Here is a 19367-nt window from a genome sequence, read left to right as displayed (position 1 = left end):
TGAACTAAAGGTATCTGAATTATCTTTTGCTTGTTCTTGTGTTTTTATTCTACACATACTGTGGTGCAGATGAATTAGTCTTGCTACATAAACCAAAACAAACAGCCTTATCAATATCTTGCACACAAATTACTGGCTCAAAATGACCATTTTGACACATTAAATATATCCCTTCATTTATGACAACAGTACTCGTGCAGCTGTACTTTTTCCATTTGTCACCATTAAATATAAATATGTCCAATCCACAAGCATTTGCTGCAGCCTGAAATTCTGTGTCAGTAGCAGAATGTCCAACATACTTTATCTTTGACTTTAAAACATACTCTGATATTGAAGCATAATCTTTTCCCACAAACTTCATGTACTTTTCACCATTATTCTCTATATACTTTACAACAGCAAGCCTTATCTTCCTATGACTCTTCTGAGAACCATTGATTATTTGAGATAAAGCCCTGAAGAAACTATTTCCATCCTCTACAACCTTATCTGTTTTACAAACAACACCTAAAGGACCATACACAGAATGAACGTTTTTATCCTGCTTCTCAAATTCAACATTAAATTTGCAGCATAAAGTATGTGCAACTCCATTAGAAAGAGGACTAAAGCTAATCTTTCCCTGACCTTCATCATTCAAAACCTCAAGATCAGCATCTGTATCTAGTACTACTGCATCTGCACAAAATGTGTGATCCTGTGTTTTCTCAAAAGTACTTTTATCCTTACTCTGAGACCTAGTGCTGTATCCTCCGATAACAGATGGACTGGTTTTGCAGTAGCCATAACAGGTCTGCAGTTCAGGCTTATGAACACAAACCACCGTCTCATAATGATTCCCATGACGATTTTCTAAATATATTCCCTTTTCTGACAAAAGCTTGCCATTACAGCTGTATTTTAGCCAACGGTCATCATAAAATGTAAATACATCAACTCCTAAACAGTTTGCAGTTGCTTGGATTTCAACTTCTGTAGCCCAGCTGTTAACATTTCTCATTTTAGATTTCTGAATGTAGTCTGCAACTGATGAATACGCTGTTCTTAAAATATTTCTATGTATTGCAGCATTCCTCTCCAACTCTTTCACAATGGCAAATCTTATCTTGCGATGGTGCTTTTGTGTGCCAGTCACAACCTGAGAAATAGCTCTGAAGAAACAGTTCCCATCTGCCACTATGCTTTCATTTTTGCATGGAACACCTAACAAACCAACACATGTAGATGCTGTTACACTAATTTTTTCAAACTCCACATTAAACTGTGTGCACAAAGCCTGACAAACCAACTCAGAAATGGGACTAAACACCAGCTTGTTGTTTGTCACTTCACTAACAAATTCAACATCTGAATTAACCTGAGACACATCATACTGTTTTAACTTTTTAGCTTCACTGTGACCCACTGAAATCTTGCGCTTTCTTGTTGCATCATTACGCAATAAACCTAAATCATACTCAGAACTAGTCATGGTCTTTCCAGAAGCTTTGCAACTCTCTGCCTCTATTAAAGACTCCACAATGCTAACACCACTGATGTCTGGTTCATCTTGGGTTGAATCAAAACTTGATTCAGGTGTAAAGGTTTTGCTAGTTTCTTCACAACTGTCTTTGGGTCTGGCACTTTCTGACGCCACAAGGTACCTAACACAAACACCAGCTACTTCAAAAGGCTTTTGCTTCTGACTCAGGCCAGTTGCCAGCCGGCAGATGTGTCTGAACACATCTTCAAGAGACCTGAAGCACAAAACAACACTTCTTCCCTGCTCACTCACCAAACCCACAGCACTGCGTGCATGAGAATCAACTACTGCATATTGTCCATTCTCAGAAATGACTGCACATGTACTCCCACACAATGTCAGAAGACATGTATCATACATGGCACAAATCTTTTGCAGTCCACTCTGCAGGGTAGTGTAGACACCATTCTCAATGAGTTCCCCATCAAGCACATCAACATCTCCACTGACAAAATCTCCATACTTAAACTCAAAGTTTTGCAATACAATAACTTTTAGGCAAATCGGGGACACACAACACACTGGATGAAGTGCTTATCATGTTGCAGTCTCTCAAATTGGTGTACAAAAGGTCACCTAAAACTACAACTCTGTCAAGATCCTTTGTCTCCCATGAAAGGACGCTATCAACTTTATGTTTTGCCAGGCTAACCAGACTTATAGCCATACACTGAACTCCTCCATATTTAAATTGATCATCAGCCTGGGGAAATGATCCTCTCACACTCTTTATAATACAACTGCTATCCTCTGCTCCAACTCCTGTGACAGCATTAACAGTTTCAAGGTTGACAGAAGTGTTATCAAGTTTAGCTGTACGATTCGTATCAACATCCCTGTCTACAAACACTGCACTACTCTCCACGTCAACATCAGCTTGACCTGCCTGCACAGAAATGCTGCTAACAGCATACCATTGTGCAAGACTTCTGTAGATTTCTGATGTGAAGCATCAGGTCGTCAAGGCATGTGTTAAAAACAGCCACAGCTGTGCCAATCTCAGATGCCAGCCCAGCTGCATTACGTGTGCCACAATCAACAACAACAAAATAATTCATGTGATGAATGATGACACTAACTGCAGTGTGAAGATCTGTGAAGAGAAAATTATTAGAAAGGTAAATGAAGTCACACTCAGATATCTAATTTTTACATGCGCATGGGCGGTCACGGTCCGATCTGCTCTGCTGTCAAAGTGCGCACAACAGATGTGACAGAAAAACTGCGCAGGGCTCTCAGCGCATTCTTTATTTATACTCCAAGTGAGCTTTCAAGGAAGTAGGAGTGGTATGTTCAGTATACAAAAACATTTCCATAATAGAAGAAAAACTGTTCGCTTATCTGCTGAAACAGGAGGCAGCTTGGTATGTATAGAAACTTAAACATTTCCTTAAAAGGAGAGTGAGAGAGGGGGGAGACCGTTAACTTATCTGTTAACACAGGAGGTAGTATGTATGTCACCGCATTCCTCTACACATCTGGTTCCACTTTCCTTTCCTGTGGTGGTTCCAATTCACAAGCTCTCCTTATTTTAAATGAAGCTACAACTAAACAATAATCACAAAATTAAAAATCTTTCATCATTCCCTCCTGTTTGTAGCTGAAATTAAAAAGATACATCAATGTGTTTCAGACACAGACCCTACATTGTGAGTGCTTTCAGTCTGGTCGTCATAAAATGTGTATCATTCAAACATAATCATTCATCACATTAGTTTCATACTCATCGTCTTCTCCTTCTTCCTCGTCTGGCACAGTGACATATGCAACAAGAGATTAGGATATCATTCTTGATACCATTCCTCTTACACAGGGGATAATGCATGTAGTAAAGATACAAAACATGATAAGTATTAGGCCAATAAACATCAAAACCTTAAACATCAGTGTTCTCCATGAGCCGCTCATAAACCAATCCCACTAATTACTTTGTAAATTTGCCCAATCGGTTACCTGTGCCTGTTGAACGTTTCTAAGTAATTGTAGAGCATTTGTCATATTATCAGAATGCACATTGTCTGGAATATATGTACAACAAGTTATATTAAACAAAACACACAGTCCGCGCTTTTCTGCCAAGATCATGTCCAGGGCAACTCGGTGTTGCATAACAGTTATTCTTATGGCATCAATTTCCTGATTTTGTTCTTTGTTGATGCTGGTCGATGCATTTAAAAACAGCCCAAAACGATAATCTAGACTGGCAAAGCTTGCTGCGCATGCCACTTGAGTCATGTTCATAGGTCTGCCATATAATGTAGCATGCTGTGTTGTAGCAGGCATGTGTGAGCATATATAACAATCTTTGTCTTCTTTGCGATTATATATGTATCTATACCAGGCGTTGTTCATCCAGGGATGGATGTGGTCCTGTGTCACTTCAGTCAGGTGTGAGTTGTCATATGTCCATGCTCTTCTATGCAAGTTGACTTCTTGATCCTTTAAGTGCATCAGGGTCCATGCTGTAAGCAGCAGGGCCAAGGTGGTAAACAGAATAATCTTCATGATGACCAGACACACCGATTTACTCTGGTGAGTAGACTACAGGCGAGAAGTAGAAGGCGGGATATACCCAATCAGCCCTCCCTTCACTTGTAGATCACCAAAGAGTCGGGGTGGTGGTGTCTTTAGGTTGTACTGTCACTCACTTCCACTTTTTTGCAATGGCTCTGGTGGATCCAAGAGGGCCTCTCAGCGATTTTGCAAGCTGTTGGCGTCGTTAGGAGTACTTGGTATGGACCTTCACCTGGTTTTAATCTGCAAGAGACTTGAGAAGCGTCGCACGGCAGTTCAAAACAATATCCCTATTTTCTACTAGTTTTGCCATTCATTCTACTAAAGTTGTCTTTCTAACAGATTTATCTATTGGTTCACTTGCATCAATTCATGCATCTTTTCACTGAGGTCTGATTCAAACTATCTTACTTCTGATTCTTTCCAAAAATAATTTCACATGTAACAATTTATATATGTGTGTTTTCTATTTTTGTTTACCTCTTTGTTGTGATCTGGTGGACATCTCTAAACACCACCATAAGTTCAGACTTCAATTTCAACCCAATTATACTCCTCTGGGCTTCACCTTCCCACTGGCCCCTGTACCCTTCTCAAAGTGTCCTTTGTTGTCTTAAATCTCCAGCAAACACAATCTGTTTCTTCTGTTTCTTTTCAGTATTTTCCTTTTAGATTAAGTCCCAGCCAGGCAAAATATCACATTCAGTGCCTTTAAACAGTCATGTCACACTGTTCTTACCAGCCTGCTGTTAATTCTTCAATTCCACGATATTCTGTTGGTCTTCATCAGGAGATTGACTGTCCTTTGAGCTTCTTCTCAGGATCGGGACAAGTGGGAGGTCAAGCTGTAAAATTTTAAGCCAAACTTTGGCTTGTTTTCTCCCAATTATGTTGATCTATGGTTTTGCTGCTATGCTCAAAATTCTAGGTTGAGAAAAGTCCACCTTTATTTATTTATGACCTATATTGACACACTAAACCATACCATTAATATCATTTTCATTTCTTTTCTTAAAGCCTCCATTTGCTTCATCTGGCTAGAGTCTGTCTCTTCTGTTTTTCTCTCTGGGTGCTCACTCCTTTTATGGGCATGCAAAGGTCCTGTCACACACACACTTCCTGTTACTCTCTTTTGTGTTTCTACAGGCTAATCAAACTCATTTTGTATTTACAATCTACAAACCCTCTGTAATTCTACTAACTTTTAATCTAAAATGTAACGTCATTCACACAATAATTTCATAATCCTCTCACACACACTGCCTTTTAAATAAACTAAACTCTTTGCATTTTTATCTATTTCAGGCATTTTCTGAGTCTCTGTTTTATGGTGCCGTTAGTTCTCTCTACTAACCCTGCACTCCATAGATGATAAGCACAATGATTTCTTATGCTGAATCCTAGTGCTTCAGAGACCTTACTGATCGCATCATTGACAAAATGTGTCCCATTGTCTGATCTTATCAGAGAAGGGATACCATATGTTGGAATAAAATGATTACATAAACATTTTGCAATGGAGATTGCCTCTGCTTTTTACTGGATATATCTCTGGTCAGTTTGAAAACACATCTATGATCACTAAGGCATATTTTAATCCTTGACATTCATTCAATTCAATAAAATCCATGTGGATGGTGTGGAGAACTGGCCTCTCTTAGGTCTTAAGTTTCCTTGTGAGTTGTGTTTTTGACAGAATAGGCATGTTCTTACAAATTTTTCGCTGAAGTTTCAAAATTTATAGTGTAAAAGTGTGTATTGTTTATCTATACTATATTTCCCTCCTGTTGACACATGTGTTACTTCATGTGTCACTACAGCCGCTGTCCTGTGTAACGACTCTGTTAATATTGGTTTTCCATCACAGACCATTAAGTCATCTTTCAGTTGTGCTCCACATTTCAGCCACTTGTTCTGTTCAGTGATTGTTGCAGCTTTTTGTTCGGTTTGTAGTACGTCAAGTGGTATTTGTGGGCAGTAGTCGGATACTAGTAGCTCTGCCGATTGTTGTGCAGCCTGTTTTGCTGCTTGATCTGCAAAATTATTTCCTTTTGTGACAATAAAATTGTCTTTTTGATGTGCTGCACATTTACAAAGTGCCAATTGTTTTGGCAAGCTGATCACTTCCAATAAGATTTTTAATAAGCTGCCGTGTTGCACGGGGTTATCCGTAGAGGTGACCATACCTCTGTTATGCCAAATTTTTGCAAAGTGGTGCACTGCTGAAAAAACAAACTGGCTCTCAGTGTATATATTTATATTTTGGCCTGCGTGCAATTCATATGCACATATGACTACATACGTGCAGCTGACTCTTTTACTGCCTCTGCTGCGGCTGCACAGGCTTGCATATGCAGGCAGGCCTGACGCTACAGAGTCTAATTTACACGAGTCTAAATTTCACCAGGAATGTTAACAGGCGTTATTTTTCTCCAAATGCCTGTGTTATCACAGCTTTCATATAACCTGCTCCTCTATCTACACGTAAGTAGAAAGGCTTATCATAGTCAGGCAGTGCTAAAACTGTATCTGTCTGTAATGCCTATTTTTAAATAACTGAATGCTTCTTCTTTCTTCTCTATAAATGCAACATTACATTTTCACTTAATGCATTTTAGATAATTTCTAGTTTTTCAGAGAATTCACCCATCTCACACATCTTACACATTTCAAACTTTGAAGTTAGGGTTTTTTGTGTATATATATATATATATATATATATATATATATATATATATATTTTAAACTTTGAATTGCTCACAGTTCTAAAACTAGGCATTTATAAATCATATGCCTAATCACTATGTGTCACTGTGATCCACAAGTATGGTCACAAATTTGTTTCCAAATCAACAAAATAAAATAATCAAACAAAACAGGAAACATACATGAGTCAGGACACAAAAAGAAAAATGCTGCTACTGAAACAGAGCAGAAGTGTGAGGGAAAAACTGAGCTCACAGACAGCTGCGTGTGTTGGCTTTTATGCAGCTTCTGCTCTAAAAAACAAATAAATAAAGACAAAAGAAAATGTGTAACATGCTCATCAACTTAGCGGTGTTCACTTATTTAATTCAACTTCTCAATCCTGTAGCTTTAGCTGTTGTCTACAGGGTTTGGCTTATTAGTTGTTATTATAGGTGTGCTCTATATCTCAGTAATGTTTTATCCAGGATAAATGACAGGTTTTCAAGCAGGTTAAGTGCCTCTATGCACTTAATTAGTTTAGATAGTTTCTTTATTTTCTTCATCTCATATGTCATTATACTGAGTTTGAGCAAACCTTAAGCTTGATGCAGATTACTTCATAACAATCATCCACCTCACATCATAACTGACTAGGTTGCTTCTTATTATTAATATTATGTCATTATTAATATTATCATCTTTTTCTTTCTATATAATAACAATAGTATATTACAATATTTTATTAGTGTATACCACTATACTACTACTGAGCCAATTTAATAGTTAGGATCATCTTACTCAGCAAACAGATAATTTAGAATTCATCCAATCTGTACAAATTTGCTTTTCTCTGAACAGGTTTGTGCCTACTTCTTAGACTGGTCTTCTGTTTGCCTCATCTCAGATCCAACCTTCAGTCACATTCATTCTCTCTGTTGCGTGGCGAACCAAGCAATTTATTATTATATATTTTATATTTTATTTTGTATCCATCAAGGGCTTCGGGTGATCTGCAGTTTCACCCTTTCCCAAGCTGGAGACATTTACCTTTTCACACACTTTTCTTGGCTGAACAATGACACAGCCCTAATGTACCTTATGCATCTCTCTATTTTATTTAAAAGGTTTTCGTGTGAATTATTTCCTTTTATTCATTTTATACATTCTGGGCATGGTCGTCATGCCAACTATGTTTCATTGTTAATATCAGTTTACAGGTTGTTATCCTTCCTATTATTAGTTTCAATACGTTAAAAATAAGTTCTAATGTAATTTTGTCTTTGTTTATTTTATTTTTGTACTTCTTATATTTATATCTATTCGGTGGGGTCTGTTTCCAACCTTTTTAAACTACTTTAACCTATTTTGATCTCTGGTTTTCACTTAATAAGGGTTTTATCAGTCACTGCACTGTAGTGTGATTTTACTATTAAAGTATCTTCTGAGAATTGTACTTCCTGTGGTTTTCTGTTCAAAACGGTTTTACATACTCCTGTATCACATAACATCTGCACTGGTTTGCCATTGACATATACTGTCAGTGTAGGTTTGCCTTTTACTTCAGACACTAATCGATAGACATTAAATACTTCTGCATCACTTTTGTCATTTTCATTTGGCTTTTTCTCATTTAGTCATTCATTTGAATATTGCCGTTTGTCTGTTTTATGTCTGCAATCTCTGGCGAAATGCCCTTCCTTGCCACAATTCCAGCACGAATTATCTCTTTTTTCACTTCTTTCGCGTAAGTCTGTCTGTCCTACGTATCTCTGGTCCTTTCCTCTAAATCCTCCTCTGTCCCTGTCTGTTACCTCTCGCTTCCACACTTGGAAATATTCTAATTCTTGCGTGCGTTTTCCTTCTTTATTTATTTTGTCTCTCCTATTTCTTTCAGTAATGCTTCTTTAAGTTGTATTAATGCAGATGGGCTACATTTTCCTTCCCAGGTGGGACATTTAGTCTTTTTAGGATTTCTCCATCTTTGCACACTAATTTGTCCGGCCCCTGGACATTTTTTTTTTTTTTTTTTCTAACCACTGTTCGTCAACAGTAAACTTAGTGGGCTGATTACCCGTTAAAACAGCACTGCAGAGCCTTCTCTGGTATTAGACGAATAAGAGTGGTTACTGACTACGCCCTTCTACTCCACTCTAATTAGTGGAGCGGTGTCAGTTTTACGAGGCGGAACTCAACCGTTCTCTTTTGTCACCAGTACTTCAGCTACTGACAGGAAATAAAATGACAATAACAATGAGAGTGATTCAGCAGCGTATTTGTGCTGTTTAAGTCAATTCACTCTCAACACACAGAAAACACAAACATTTAAACAGACATTTTACACAGTCGCGCAGACCTTTTCGGCAGGTCAGTCCTAAAGCTTTTATTTTGAAAATCCTTTCGGCGGATTAGTCCTAAAGCTTTTATTTTGAAAACCCTTTCGGCGGATTAGTCCTAAAGCTTTTATTTTGAAAACCCTTTCGGCGGATTAGTCCTAAAAAAAACCTTTTATTTTACAAATCCTTTCGGCGGATTAGTCCTAAAAAAAAACTTTTATTTTACAAATCCGTGCAGTGGATTAGACTAATTAGACCCTTTCGGCGGGTGAGACCTAAGTTCGTTTTACGCGAGTGTAAGTGAGTGATTTCCTTTACCTTCCCAAGATTCTCTGGCTATGTTGAAAGTCAGCCACTGGATCCCAGCGTCGTGGACCACTTGATAAAACACTGGCCAGGAATCGAATTTTAGCGTCCCTGGACTTTTTCACTCCTACCTAGAGGACAGATTTCAGTACAGCTTTCCACGACGGCAGGACACAGCGGCCGATGCTTCCTATCCGGCTCGGAGGACCAAGAGAATGTGAAGAGAAAATTATTAGAAAGGTAAATGAAGTCACACTCAGATATCTAATTTTTACATGCGCATGGGCGGTCACGGTCCGATCTGCTCTGCTGTCAAAGTGCGCACAACAGATGTGACAGAAAAACTGCGCAGGGCTCTCAGCGCATTCTTTATTTATACTCCAAGTGAGCTTTCAAGGAAGTAGGAGTGGTATGTTCAGTATACAAAAACATTTCCATAATAGAAGAAAAACTGTTCGCTTATCTGCTGAAACAGGAGGCAGCTTGGTATGTATAGAAACTTAAACATTTCCTTAAAAGGAGAGTGAGAGAGGGGGGAGACCGTTAACTTATCTGTTAACACAGGAGGTAGTATGTATGTCACCGCATTCCTCTACACATCTGGTTCCACTTTCCTTTCCTGTGGTGGTTCCAATTCACAAGCTCTCCTTATTTTAAATGAAGCTACAACTAAACAATAATCACAAAATTAAAAATCTTTCATCAAGATCCAACAGACACATGCCATCCCTCAACAGATGTTCCTGCTTTCCATACAACACAGCCTCCCCTTCCGACGGCCCAAAATCTGTGTAAACTGGCAGGCCAATATCGACTTTCCATTTTTGACCAAACACAGTGTGCTGTCCTATCAGCCTGCAAACCCTATGCTTGCTGCCACTGTCCTGTCTTGCCATAGCTATATACCTAACTAACTGGCACCCCTCTACACATATATCATCAACATCCTCCCGTTTCCATGTACACACTGGAGCTATCATATGCTTGATTGCAGCCACAACACTGCAGGCAATTGAGGCATTCACATCTGAAGTGAATGGTGCACCTTGAACAGCAGTCCCAGCAACAATGGATGCTTGCAACTTCTCTGCACAAATGCAAACATTTCGGTTAGCATTGGACTTACCAGAGGCGATTCTTGGTGTCCGCCGACTGTAAGCCAACATTCACTGTTTATACCATCCAAACAATACACTAAGACTTACCATCACGTGCAAATATAATAGAAGCTTGCAATGCATCCAGCTCCTGGGCAGTGTTATTCAGCACTTCTTTTTTGACATCCAGCTGTTCTTTTAAAACAGAAACCTTTCTTTCAGCTGCACGCCTGAGCCGCACCTGCCGAACCAAGAGGTCCATTGCCTTTGCATGAACTTGAAGGCACCTTGTATACAGATCATCTCTGCTCACCCCTGGGTCCAATCAGGCATACTGAAATTACAAAATATTTTGGATTATAACAAAATAAGAAAACAGTTATTTGCTTCAATTGAGGCTGCCGCTATAATTTAATGTTTATAGTGCCAGATCACAACAACAGCTGCATAAAAGTCTACAGCTTAACAGTGACTTAAAGCAAGCAAACAAACAAACAAACAAACAAACAAACAAACAAACAGAAGAAACCCTAAACACAGCATCCTGCCCAGCTCTGTAACAGGTAATGTAGCGTAAAAACTAATTTTTTCTACATTATAAATAAAATTTAAGAAATATTTGTTAATTACAGTTGATAGTTGAAATTCTTGACGTAACGCTTCAACTTCGGGATCATTAATCCCAGCAAACTTTGTTGGGGAAGCATATGCCATTCTCTATTTATGATAAAGTATGAGGTTAATTAGTTACATTTTACACAACATTCAAACAATATGCAAACATGAGAGCTTCAAAGAGACTTTACTTACACACAAACATGTAGTTAGTTCACAATAGTGATCAGTAATGCAATTACATTCATTCAAAAAAGACAAAACATATATATAAATGGTAAATGGCCTGTATTTGTATAGCGCTTTACTAGTCCCTAAGGACCCCAAAGCGCTTTACACAACCAGAATGAATGTGTAAATGAGTCAATGTATGACATTAAGATAATGCTCACCAACTCTTGCTGTCTGCTGCTCCAATTTGCTTAAAGAAAAGGATTGTTGGTATTTATACAACCTGAAGAGAACATCACTCAACAGGATTTAACCAATCACTGCCACTGTAAGGAAGGGAGTGTAAAACTAAAGAGGGGTCAGGAGGGGGAAAGGTTAGGGGTTCTATTTTCTACAACACTGGTTGTTTGTTGTTGGTTTTAAACAAAATAACCAATAATTATTACAAAAATTAAGCAGCATTACTCAATTTCTTCCTATTATATAAAAATTAAGCCAATATCTGGAGGAGCTCTATTTACATGAATTAGCCGTGATATATGCCATTTGTCATGTCAAATTTACAATACAGTACAATACAAATTTATTTATATAGCACAAAGGTACACCAAAGTGCTTCACAACAAGGTTCAAACATAACAGACATAACAGCATAACAGAGTACAAACTAACAAAATAGAAATGATAATTAAACAAACAATACAGATAAAATGAGAAATAAATTATGTCAGCATAATTAAAAAAAAACACAATCAATGACTATTTGTAAATATAAGGTGGCCATATTTATACATTGGTACATCAATAGAAGATAAATAACATGGGAATAAAATAAAGGGAATGCAACTCACTGAAAATGCTTAGTCAAACAGTTACGTTTTTAACCCTGATTTAAATGAATGGATGGAATAAAAGACGCAAATAGCAGAAGGAAGATTGTTCCAGAGTCTCGGGCATGCCAGGGCAAAAGCATTCTTCCGGCTCTTTTTAGAGATCCGGCTCTTTCGGCTCCGAACCGGCTCTTCAGGTTGTTTTGTTGCTTTAATTAATTTATCATTAACAATAATATAAAATTATGCAGAAAAGGAATTACTAATGTAAAAAAAGTGGTTTTATTTATATATGTTTATATATGGCCCCTAGAGACAAAGCACGTACAAACTCTAAAGCATATACAAACTCCAAAACACATTTCTAGTGTTAACTGAACTTCCAAAACAGAGCTACCCAGATCACTTAAATTACACAATTGAAAGCATGTGTGTATTGTTTGTGTATTTATAGACAAGCACTCATATTTATTCAAATAATTAAAAAAAAAAGTTCATTTACCTGTTACTACCACACACCAAATCCAGTTGTTGATACTTCCTGGCTTGTGTAGCCACTAGGTAACAAAAGCTCAACACTGCGCCCTAGCATCCTGGAGCACTTCTGTTGTCTTTTGTACGTGATTCTGAGTTTGTACGTGCTTCTGAGTTTTTACGTGCTTTGGAGTTTGTACGTGCTTCTGAGTTTTTACGCGTTTTGGAGTTTTTACGTGTTTTGGAGTGCTTTGTCTCTAAGGGCCACCATAAATATACTTTATTTATTCACTCCACATAAAATGTAATAAATAAAATCATATAAATAAATCATATAATCCTTTTAGTCAAGTCAAGTTTAAACAAATTTTTAAACAACAACTTTTAAACAAATTTAACGTGAAACAACACAAAACACTGCAAACCACAACACAATTAAATATAAATTAAAATATTAAAACAAAAAGAAGATGCACATTCTCTGTCATATGGGCCTGCATGATTTCTGAATCCTTTATCATCTGCAACTGAAAATAGTGGATGATTACTATACCTTTCTAATGTGACGTGGTTGTCCCTCGCTCTTTTTCTCTCTGGCTCTGTTCCTGTGCTACTGCGAGTGTAACTAACGCCCCTCCCCCCTCTGCCCAGCGCAAAGTACAGGCCGTGCGTGCGGAGTTTAGCGGAAAAAAGGGCGAGAGAGAGGGTGAGAGAAAGGAAAAAAAACAAAAACAAAAAACCTCACGGCTCCCAATAAGGAGCCGGCTCGCGTCGTTCACTTCAAAGAGTCGGCTCTAAGAGCCATTTCGTTCGCGAACGACCCATCACTAAAAAGCATGGTTACCTCTTTGCTTTAGCTGAGATCTAGGCTGCACTAAAAGTCATTGTCCTGATGGTCTTATGGCTCTCCTAAGGGTATATGGACTAAGGAGTTCAATGAGGTTACATGCCGCAGTACTGTTTATGATTTTAAAGGTAAGCAACAGAATTTTAAACTCAATGCTCATATTAACTTATATTTGATATGAAGCAAATGCAGGTCAGGAAGGACCAGGATAATAGAGGCAAACCTTCCAATTCCTGGGGAAAAATGTGCTGCAGCATTCTGCAAAAGCTCCAATCTATAAAGAAGGGTGGAGTGGAGACCAAAGTAAAGGGAATTATAATAGTCTAATCTAGAGGTCACAAAAGCATGAATAACTTTCTTAAGGTCCTCGCGTGGTATGCAGTACTTGGCCTTGGGGATTTGACGCATTTAGTAGAAACTACATTTAACTACAGAGGATACTTGTTTGTCAAACTTAAAGAAGCTGTCAAAATGGACAGCAAAGTTGTTTTCATGTTTTAATTAAAAACAGTCTGGAAACACAACAAAGAGTAGTCAAGACCTTTTTTCCCCTTTAGTAGTTAAAAGCTTTAATCAGCAGGGTACTATTTCCACATTTGTAGTCCATATCTTGACCTTCTCAATAGACACAGTTTTATCTATCATCTCAGTTTGAACATCTTCTCCCTCGCCTTACACCTTACTCTTTTCAACAGTGTCACCTAAAGCTTGCCCCCCCCTGTCCTCACACATGAAAACAAAAGACATCACTTGAATGTCTTTGCAGAAGTACACATCAGTGCATGGTGAAGAGCTGGCAGAAAAATTAGCAGTGGATTTTACTGTGCGATCTCTGTGTTTGTCTGTGAGTCAATCAGACTGAATGTGCTAAACTAAAATGCAGCAATGAGAGATTGTGGGAGAAAACAAAACCAAAAATTGATGCGCGCGCACACACACACACACACACACACACACACACACACACAGGGAAGCAGTCGTCCACCAAACAATGCTTGTGTGACCTTTCTGTAATGTCTTGTCAGGTTCTATAAACGAATTAATAGTAGCAGTTTTTCGATACGGGGAACATGGGCACTTGCCCGGGGCGGCATCACGGGCATCGGCAAAAAAAATAATAATAAATTGCTCGTAGTCATGCTGCTCCGACATCATGCCAGCGAATATTGGGAATGGCATAGGCACCAATCGGTGTTCTATCACCCATTTGCTGGGAGTAACGGCGCCCACCGTTTGCGAGGTGCGCCTGCTGCTTGTGGCACAGGGAGGAGAGGGCAGGGCGGCAGGGGATTCTCTGGCCAGCTGAACAGCATCTAATAACCAACTCGCAAAAATTGAAAAGTGAGAGCGAGAGCCCTCGGTGCGCCTGCTCGCTGCTGAAGTCACAGTAAACTTTATTGACATCTCCGCTACATACAGTCCAGTATATAGAGAGACGAGACGAGGAGGCTCCAGTTACAGCAGTGCAAGTAAACAAACAATACATATAAGAAGAGTAAGAAAATAAATATACAGATTAGGACTCGGGGTAAATGCATCAATAACAATTTAAAAATTATAATTTACAGTTTGATGATTTAAAGTCTCACACACAACCCGTCCAAAGGGGAGGGAGACGTACTGCTTCAAAATAGAGCACATTTCATTCATAATGTTGTAAATTCAAGCTCATTATGTATTCATGACTTGAAACCTGGGTTGTGCGAAATCCCAGAAATAAACCCTAGACAAAGTGAATCTGTGAAGTAAGGTGTAGGTCTGTAATGTTATGTTGTAGTGATCCTCGGGTTGAGGAATGGGTGTTCATACTGGAGTGCAAAATTAAAACCTATGGAAGATGCCTGATGGAGTGTTTGCCCAGGGCGCCAAACAGGCTAGGACCGCCACTGCGAATTAATAGGGAAATTAGTTTGGTAGGAACAGCTTGCGTTCTTGAGCATCTGCATTTATGTCAATGACAAACAAAGTAGAGTAGTTCATTCCGGTGAAGAACCAGCGCGAGTTATCTACACAAATCCTCCATAACTCTGTGGCTTACCGGCAAGTCTTGTTCCTTACTGTTTATATTGAGGTTCTGTTTAATACATTGGCAGTGTAATAGTATAGTGTTAAAGTTTATATCATCAAAATACAGGAATCTTAGTAGAACAATTCTACAGCTTAAAATTAGAGAATAACAACAATACATAAATATGAAAAAAAAAATATTTCAGCTACTACTCTCTGTTGTCTTGCAACAAGGCCATTCACCATGGAAAAGGGAAGTTGTTTTTGAGAAAGGAAAAGCTCACAAACACTGAAAATGAAGTAGTGTACAGCTTTCAAGTGTAATTTATACATTTTAATATTAATGTCTTTAAAACTATCAGTGACATTGAATGCAGTTATTAGTTATTATCAAAACATCAAATTGTTCATAAAACACAAGTTCGATTGTTTTTATTTTAAAGCCAAAATGACACCAGTGACATAACTAGTGTTTTATAAATCTTGATTCATAAACATCTATGTTAGAAATGTATTTCTTATTCACAATACTTGTTATTATTATACATGTCATGTGAAAAAGTTTCATCCTCCTCTTAGTCTTCCTACATCTCTTTTTTGAGAATTTAAACTAATGACACATATACCATAAGGATGAATAAACAGTCAAAGAAAACCAAAATTTAAAACAAGAACATTTATTATAAAATATTCACACATCTGTCACAACTCTTCCTCTGTCTGAGTGGTGGCCTGAGTCACATCTGAACAAAACAAAGAAAAACAATATTTTTCACATTTGTTATGTATAGAGCAATCAAAAAATTGCATGGATAAAAATGATATTTGCATACATCTAAACCTTATTAAAAAAAACAAATAAACAAATGGAGACAATAACACATGATAATAATCATAGGTTCACACTTTTCTCCAAATGGTTCATCACAAACTCTTCCAAATAAACACTTTGTGTTTGTTTGCATGTAGCCAGAATTTCCATAGTAGTTCATAGAATATTTTTTCTATGTCCCATATCTTAAAATGGGACACTGAACTGAACCTTCGCTGTTTATTGATATATGCCATTTGTCATGTCAAATTTAATTTTAATGGAAACACAGTGAACAGTACTTAACACTTTCTTTCTCCCTTTAGTAGATAGACCTTTATTCAGCAGGGGACTACTTTCCATAACGGTTGTCCACACCCTTGGCTTTCTCAAAAGACAAAGTTTTATCTTTTGTCTCAGTCTCACCTTAGACCCTATTCTTTCAACAGTGTCAACTCAAGGTCCCCCCCGCCTCCCCTAACGGTCCTCACACATGAAAAGAAAAGACATCAGTTGAATGTCTCCGCCAAAGTTCCTTCAGAAGGGCATATTAGCGAATGGTGCAAAATTTGGCAGTACATTTTACAGTGTGGTCTCTGTGTTTATCTGACAGTTTATCAGGCTAAATCTGCTGAACTAAAATCCAGCAATGACAGGCTGTGGGAGACACAAAAACAAAACCAAAAAATGGACACAAACACATGCACACACACAAAAGTAGTCATCTACCAAATAATTCTTGTGTGACCTTTCTGTAATGTCTTGTGAGGTTCTATAAAAGAATGAACAAGGTTAGATCAATTTCGTGGCAACAGCTTGTGTTATTAAGCATCTGCATTTATTTAAATGGTAAATGGCAAATGGCCTGTATTTGTATAGCGCTTTACTAGTCCCTAAGGACCCCAAAACGCTTTACACATCCAGTCATCCACCCTTTCAAACACACATTCATACAGTGGTGATGGCAAGCTACATTGTAGCCACAGCCGCTCTGAGGCACACTGACAGAGGGCAACAAAGTAAAATAGTTCATTCTGGTGAAGAACCAGCATGAACAAACTACACAAGTCCTCCATAACTCTGAGGATTACCGCAAATTCTTGGTCCTTGCTGTATATATTTAGATTCTTTTGAATACATTGGCAGTATAATCAAGTATTTAAGTTTGTAACTTTTTTTTTTTTTTTTTTACCTTAGTAGTTAAAGTCTTTATTTAGCAGGGCACTAATTTTCACAGCTGTTGTCCACATCCTTGACCTTCTCAAAAGAGACAGTTTGATCTTTTGTCTCAGTTTGTCTCAGTTTCACATTCCTTTCTCAGCCGTACACCTTATTCTTTTCAACATTGTCACCTAAAGTCCCCCCCCCCCACACACACACATGAAAACAAAAGACATCAGTTGAATGTCTCTGCCAAAGTTCCTTCCTGTATATATTTAGATTATGTTTAATACATTGGCAGTGTAACTGTATAGTGGTAAGTTAATATCAACAAAATAAAAGAATCTTAACAGAAAGATTCAACAACTTAAAAACACACACTGAGAAGAACACATAATTATACAAAAATATATTTCAGCTACTACGTTACGTTATTTTCTGGCAAGCCCATTCACCTTGAAAGGGGAAGTAGCTTTAGAGGGAAGGAAAGCATGAAAAACACTGACAAACAGCTTTCAAATGTAATTTTTGTATTTTAATAGCAATGTGTTTAACATTATCAGTGACATTAAATGGAGTTATTAGTTATTATCAAAAAATCAATTTGTTCATAAAAGATCGACTTTTTATTTTAAAACTCCACTACAGCTTTATAAATCTTAAATTAATAAACAATAATGTTAGAAACCTATTTCTTACTAACACTTACCATCACGAGCAATTATAATAGATGCTTGCAAAACATCCAGCTCCTGGGCAGTGTTATTTAGGAATTATTTTATTGCATCCAGCTGTTCTTTTAAAACATAAACCCTCTTTTAAGCTGCTCACCTCAGCCGCACATGCCGAACCAACAGTTCAATTGCTATTGCATGAACTTGAAGGCACCTTGCACACTCTGCTCACCCCTGACTTCAAGCAGGCATACTGAAATTACAAAATATTTGGGATAATAACAAAGTCAGAAAGCAAATTTATTCAGTTCAATTGATGCTGCTACTATAATTTAAATTTTTTGATGCAAGATCACAACAACAGCTGGATACAAACCCACATTTTCAATTCAACATGTAATTTCAGGTACACCTTTCCCTATTTAAGGTCTCCACCAAGGGATTTCATCACATTGACATGATCTTTGGTGTGTGGAATACAAAAAACTTTGCGGTGTTATATTGCAAAGCTTTTTACTTTTAATAAACAGGGTGATGATGGCGGCAACTGGACTATCAATCAATAGCCAAAAAGCAGTAATCTGCTATCACTCAAAAACACGTGGCTCGACGCGCCAGGGTGCGAAGGCCCTCATAACGCTGCTTGCAGCTTTAATTAGGGCCCGAGCACTGAGAGTGCGAAGGCCCTATTGTATCTGCTCCGTTTCTTATTATTATTATTTCGGCAAATGAATTGGCTTTTTGAGGGCCTAAACATGCTCAAAAACTCATGAAATTTTGCACACATGCCAGGTCTGGTGAAAAATTTTGTATTTTCATGGTTTTACATATGAGCACTGGGAAATGGCTCTGGACCTATGCGTTGTTAAATGCAGCCCTACGACCACATCGTTTGAGCTACATGTATGAAATCTGGCACACATGTGTATCATGCCGAGACAAACAAAAAAGTCAGTGGGGCCCATATGACGCAAACCCAACAGGAAGTCCGCAATTTAGAAGCGAAGGTGACATTTGATAAAAAAAAACAACAAAACATATTAATAGAAATGACCAGAAAATTCAAAATTAGGGCGAAAAATAAACATTTTTTGAGAAACTTTCCCACATTTCAAGTATCGGTTCATGGTATTGGTTAACAAAACGATACGGATACAAGTTCATTAGAACAGTATCGGCCCAGATCCCAGTATAGGTGCATAGTAGCCTTAGAACGAGGCTCCCTCCTGAACCTTTAAGCCTTGGAACGAGGCTGCTTTTAGACGATCTAGCCAAAGAACACACTTGGCCAATGAACAAGGCCAGAACAATTTT

At 38.0% G+C, this 19367-nt stretch overlaps 1 protein-coding gene across 1 annotated transcript; it reads right to left on the bottom strand.

Moving 5' to 3' along the window:
* Nucleotides 1–74: 74 nt before the first annotated feature.
* Nucleotides 75–10725, bottom strand: LOC146362442 (uncharacterized). The gene is given in 5 exon segments (XM_084920141.1): nucleotides 75–83; nucleotides 188–2006; nucleotides 2008–2379; nucleotides 2453–2618; nucleotides 10572–10725. Coding segments are annotated over 5 exon segments (2520 nt in total).
* Between the last annotated feature and the right edge of the window lie 8642 nt (nucleotides 10726–19367).

This window comes from Perissodus microlepis, chromosome 22, assembly GCF_051167445.1.
Source record: "Perissodus microlepis isolate ML-2025 ecotype Zambia chromosome 22, ASM5116744v1, whole genome shotgun sequence".
NCBI classification, from domain to species: domain Eukaryota; kingdom Metazoa; phylum Chordata; class Actinopteri; order Cichliformes; family Cichlidae; genus Perissodus; species Perissodus microlepis.
The sequence above is the reverse complement of the archived record's forward strand: the minus strand, read 5'-3'. Positions and strand labels throughout refer to the sequence as shown.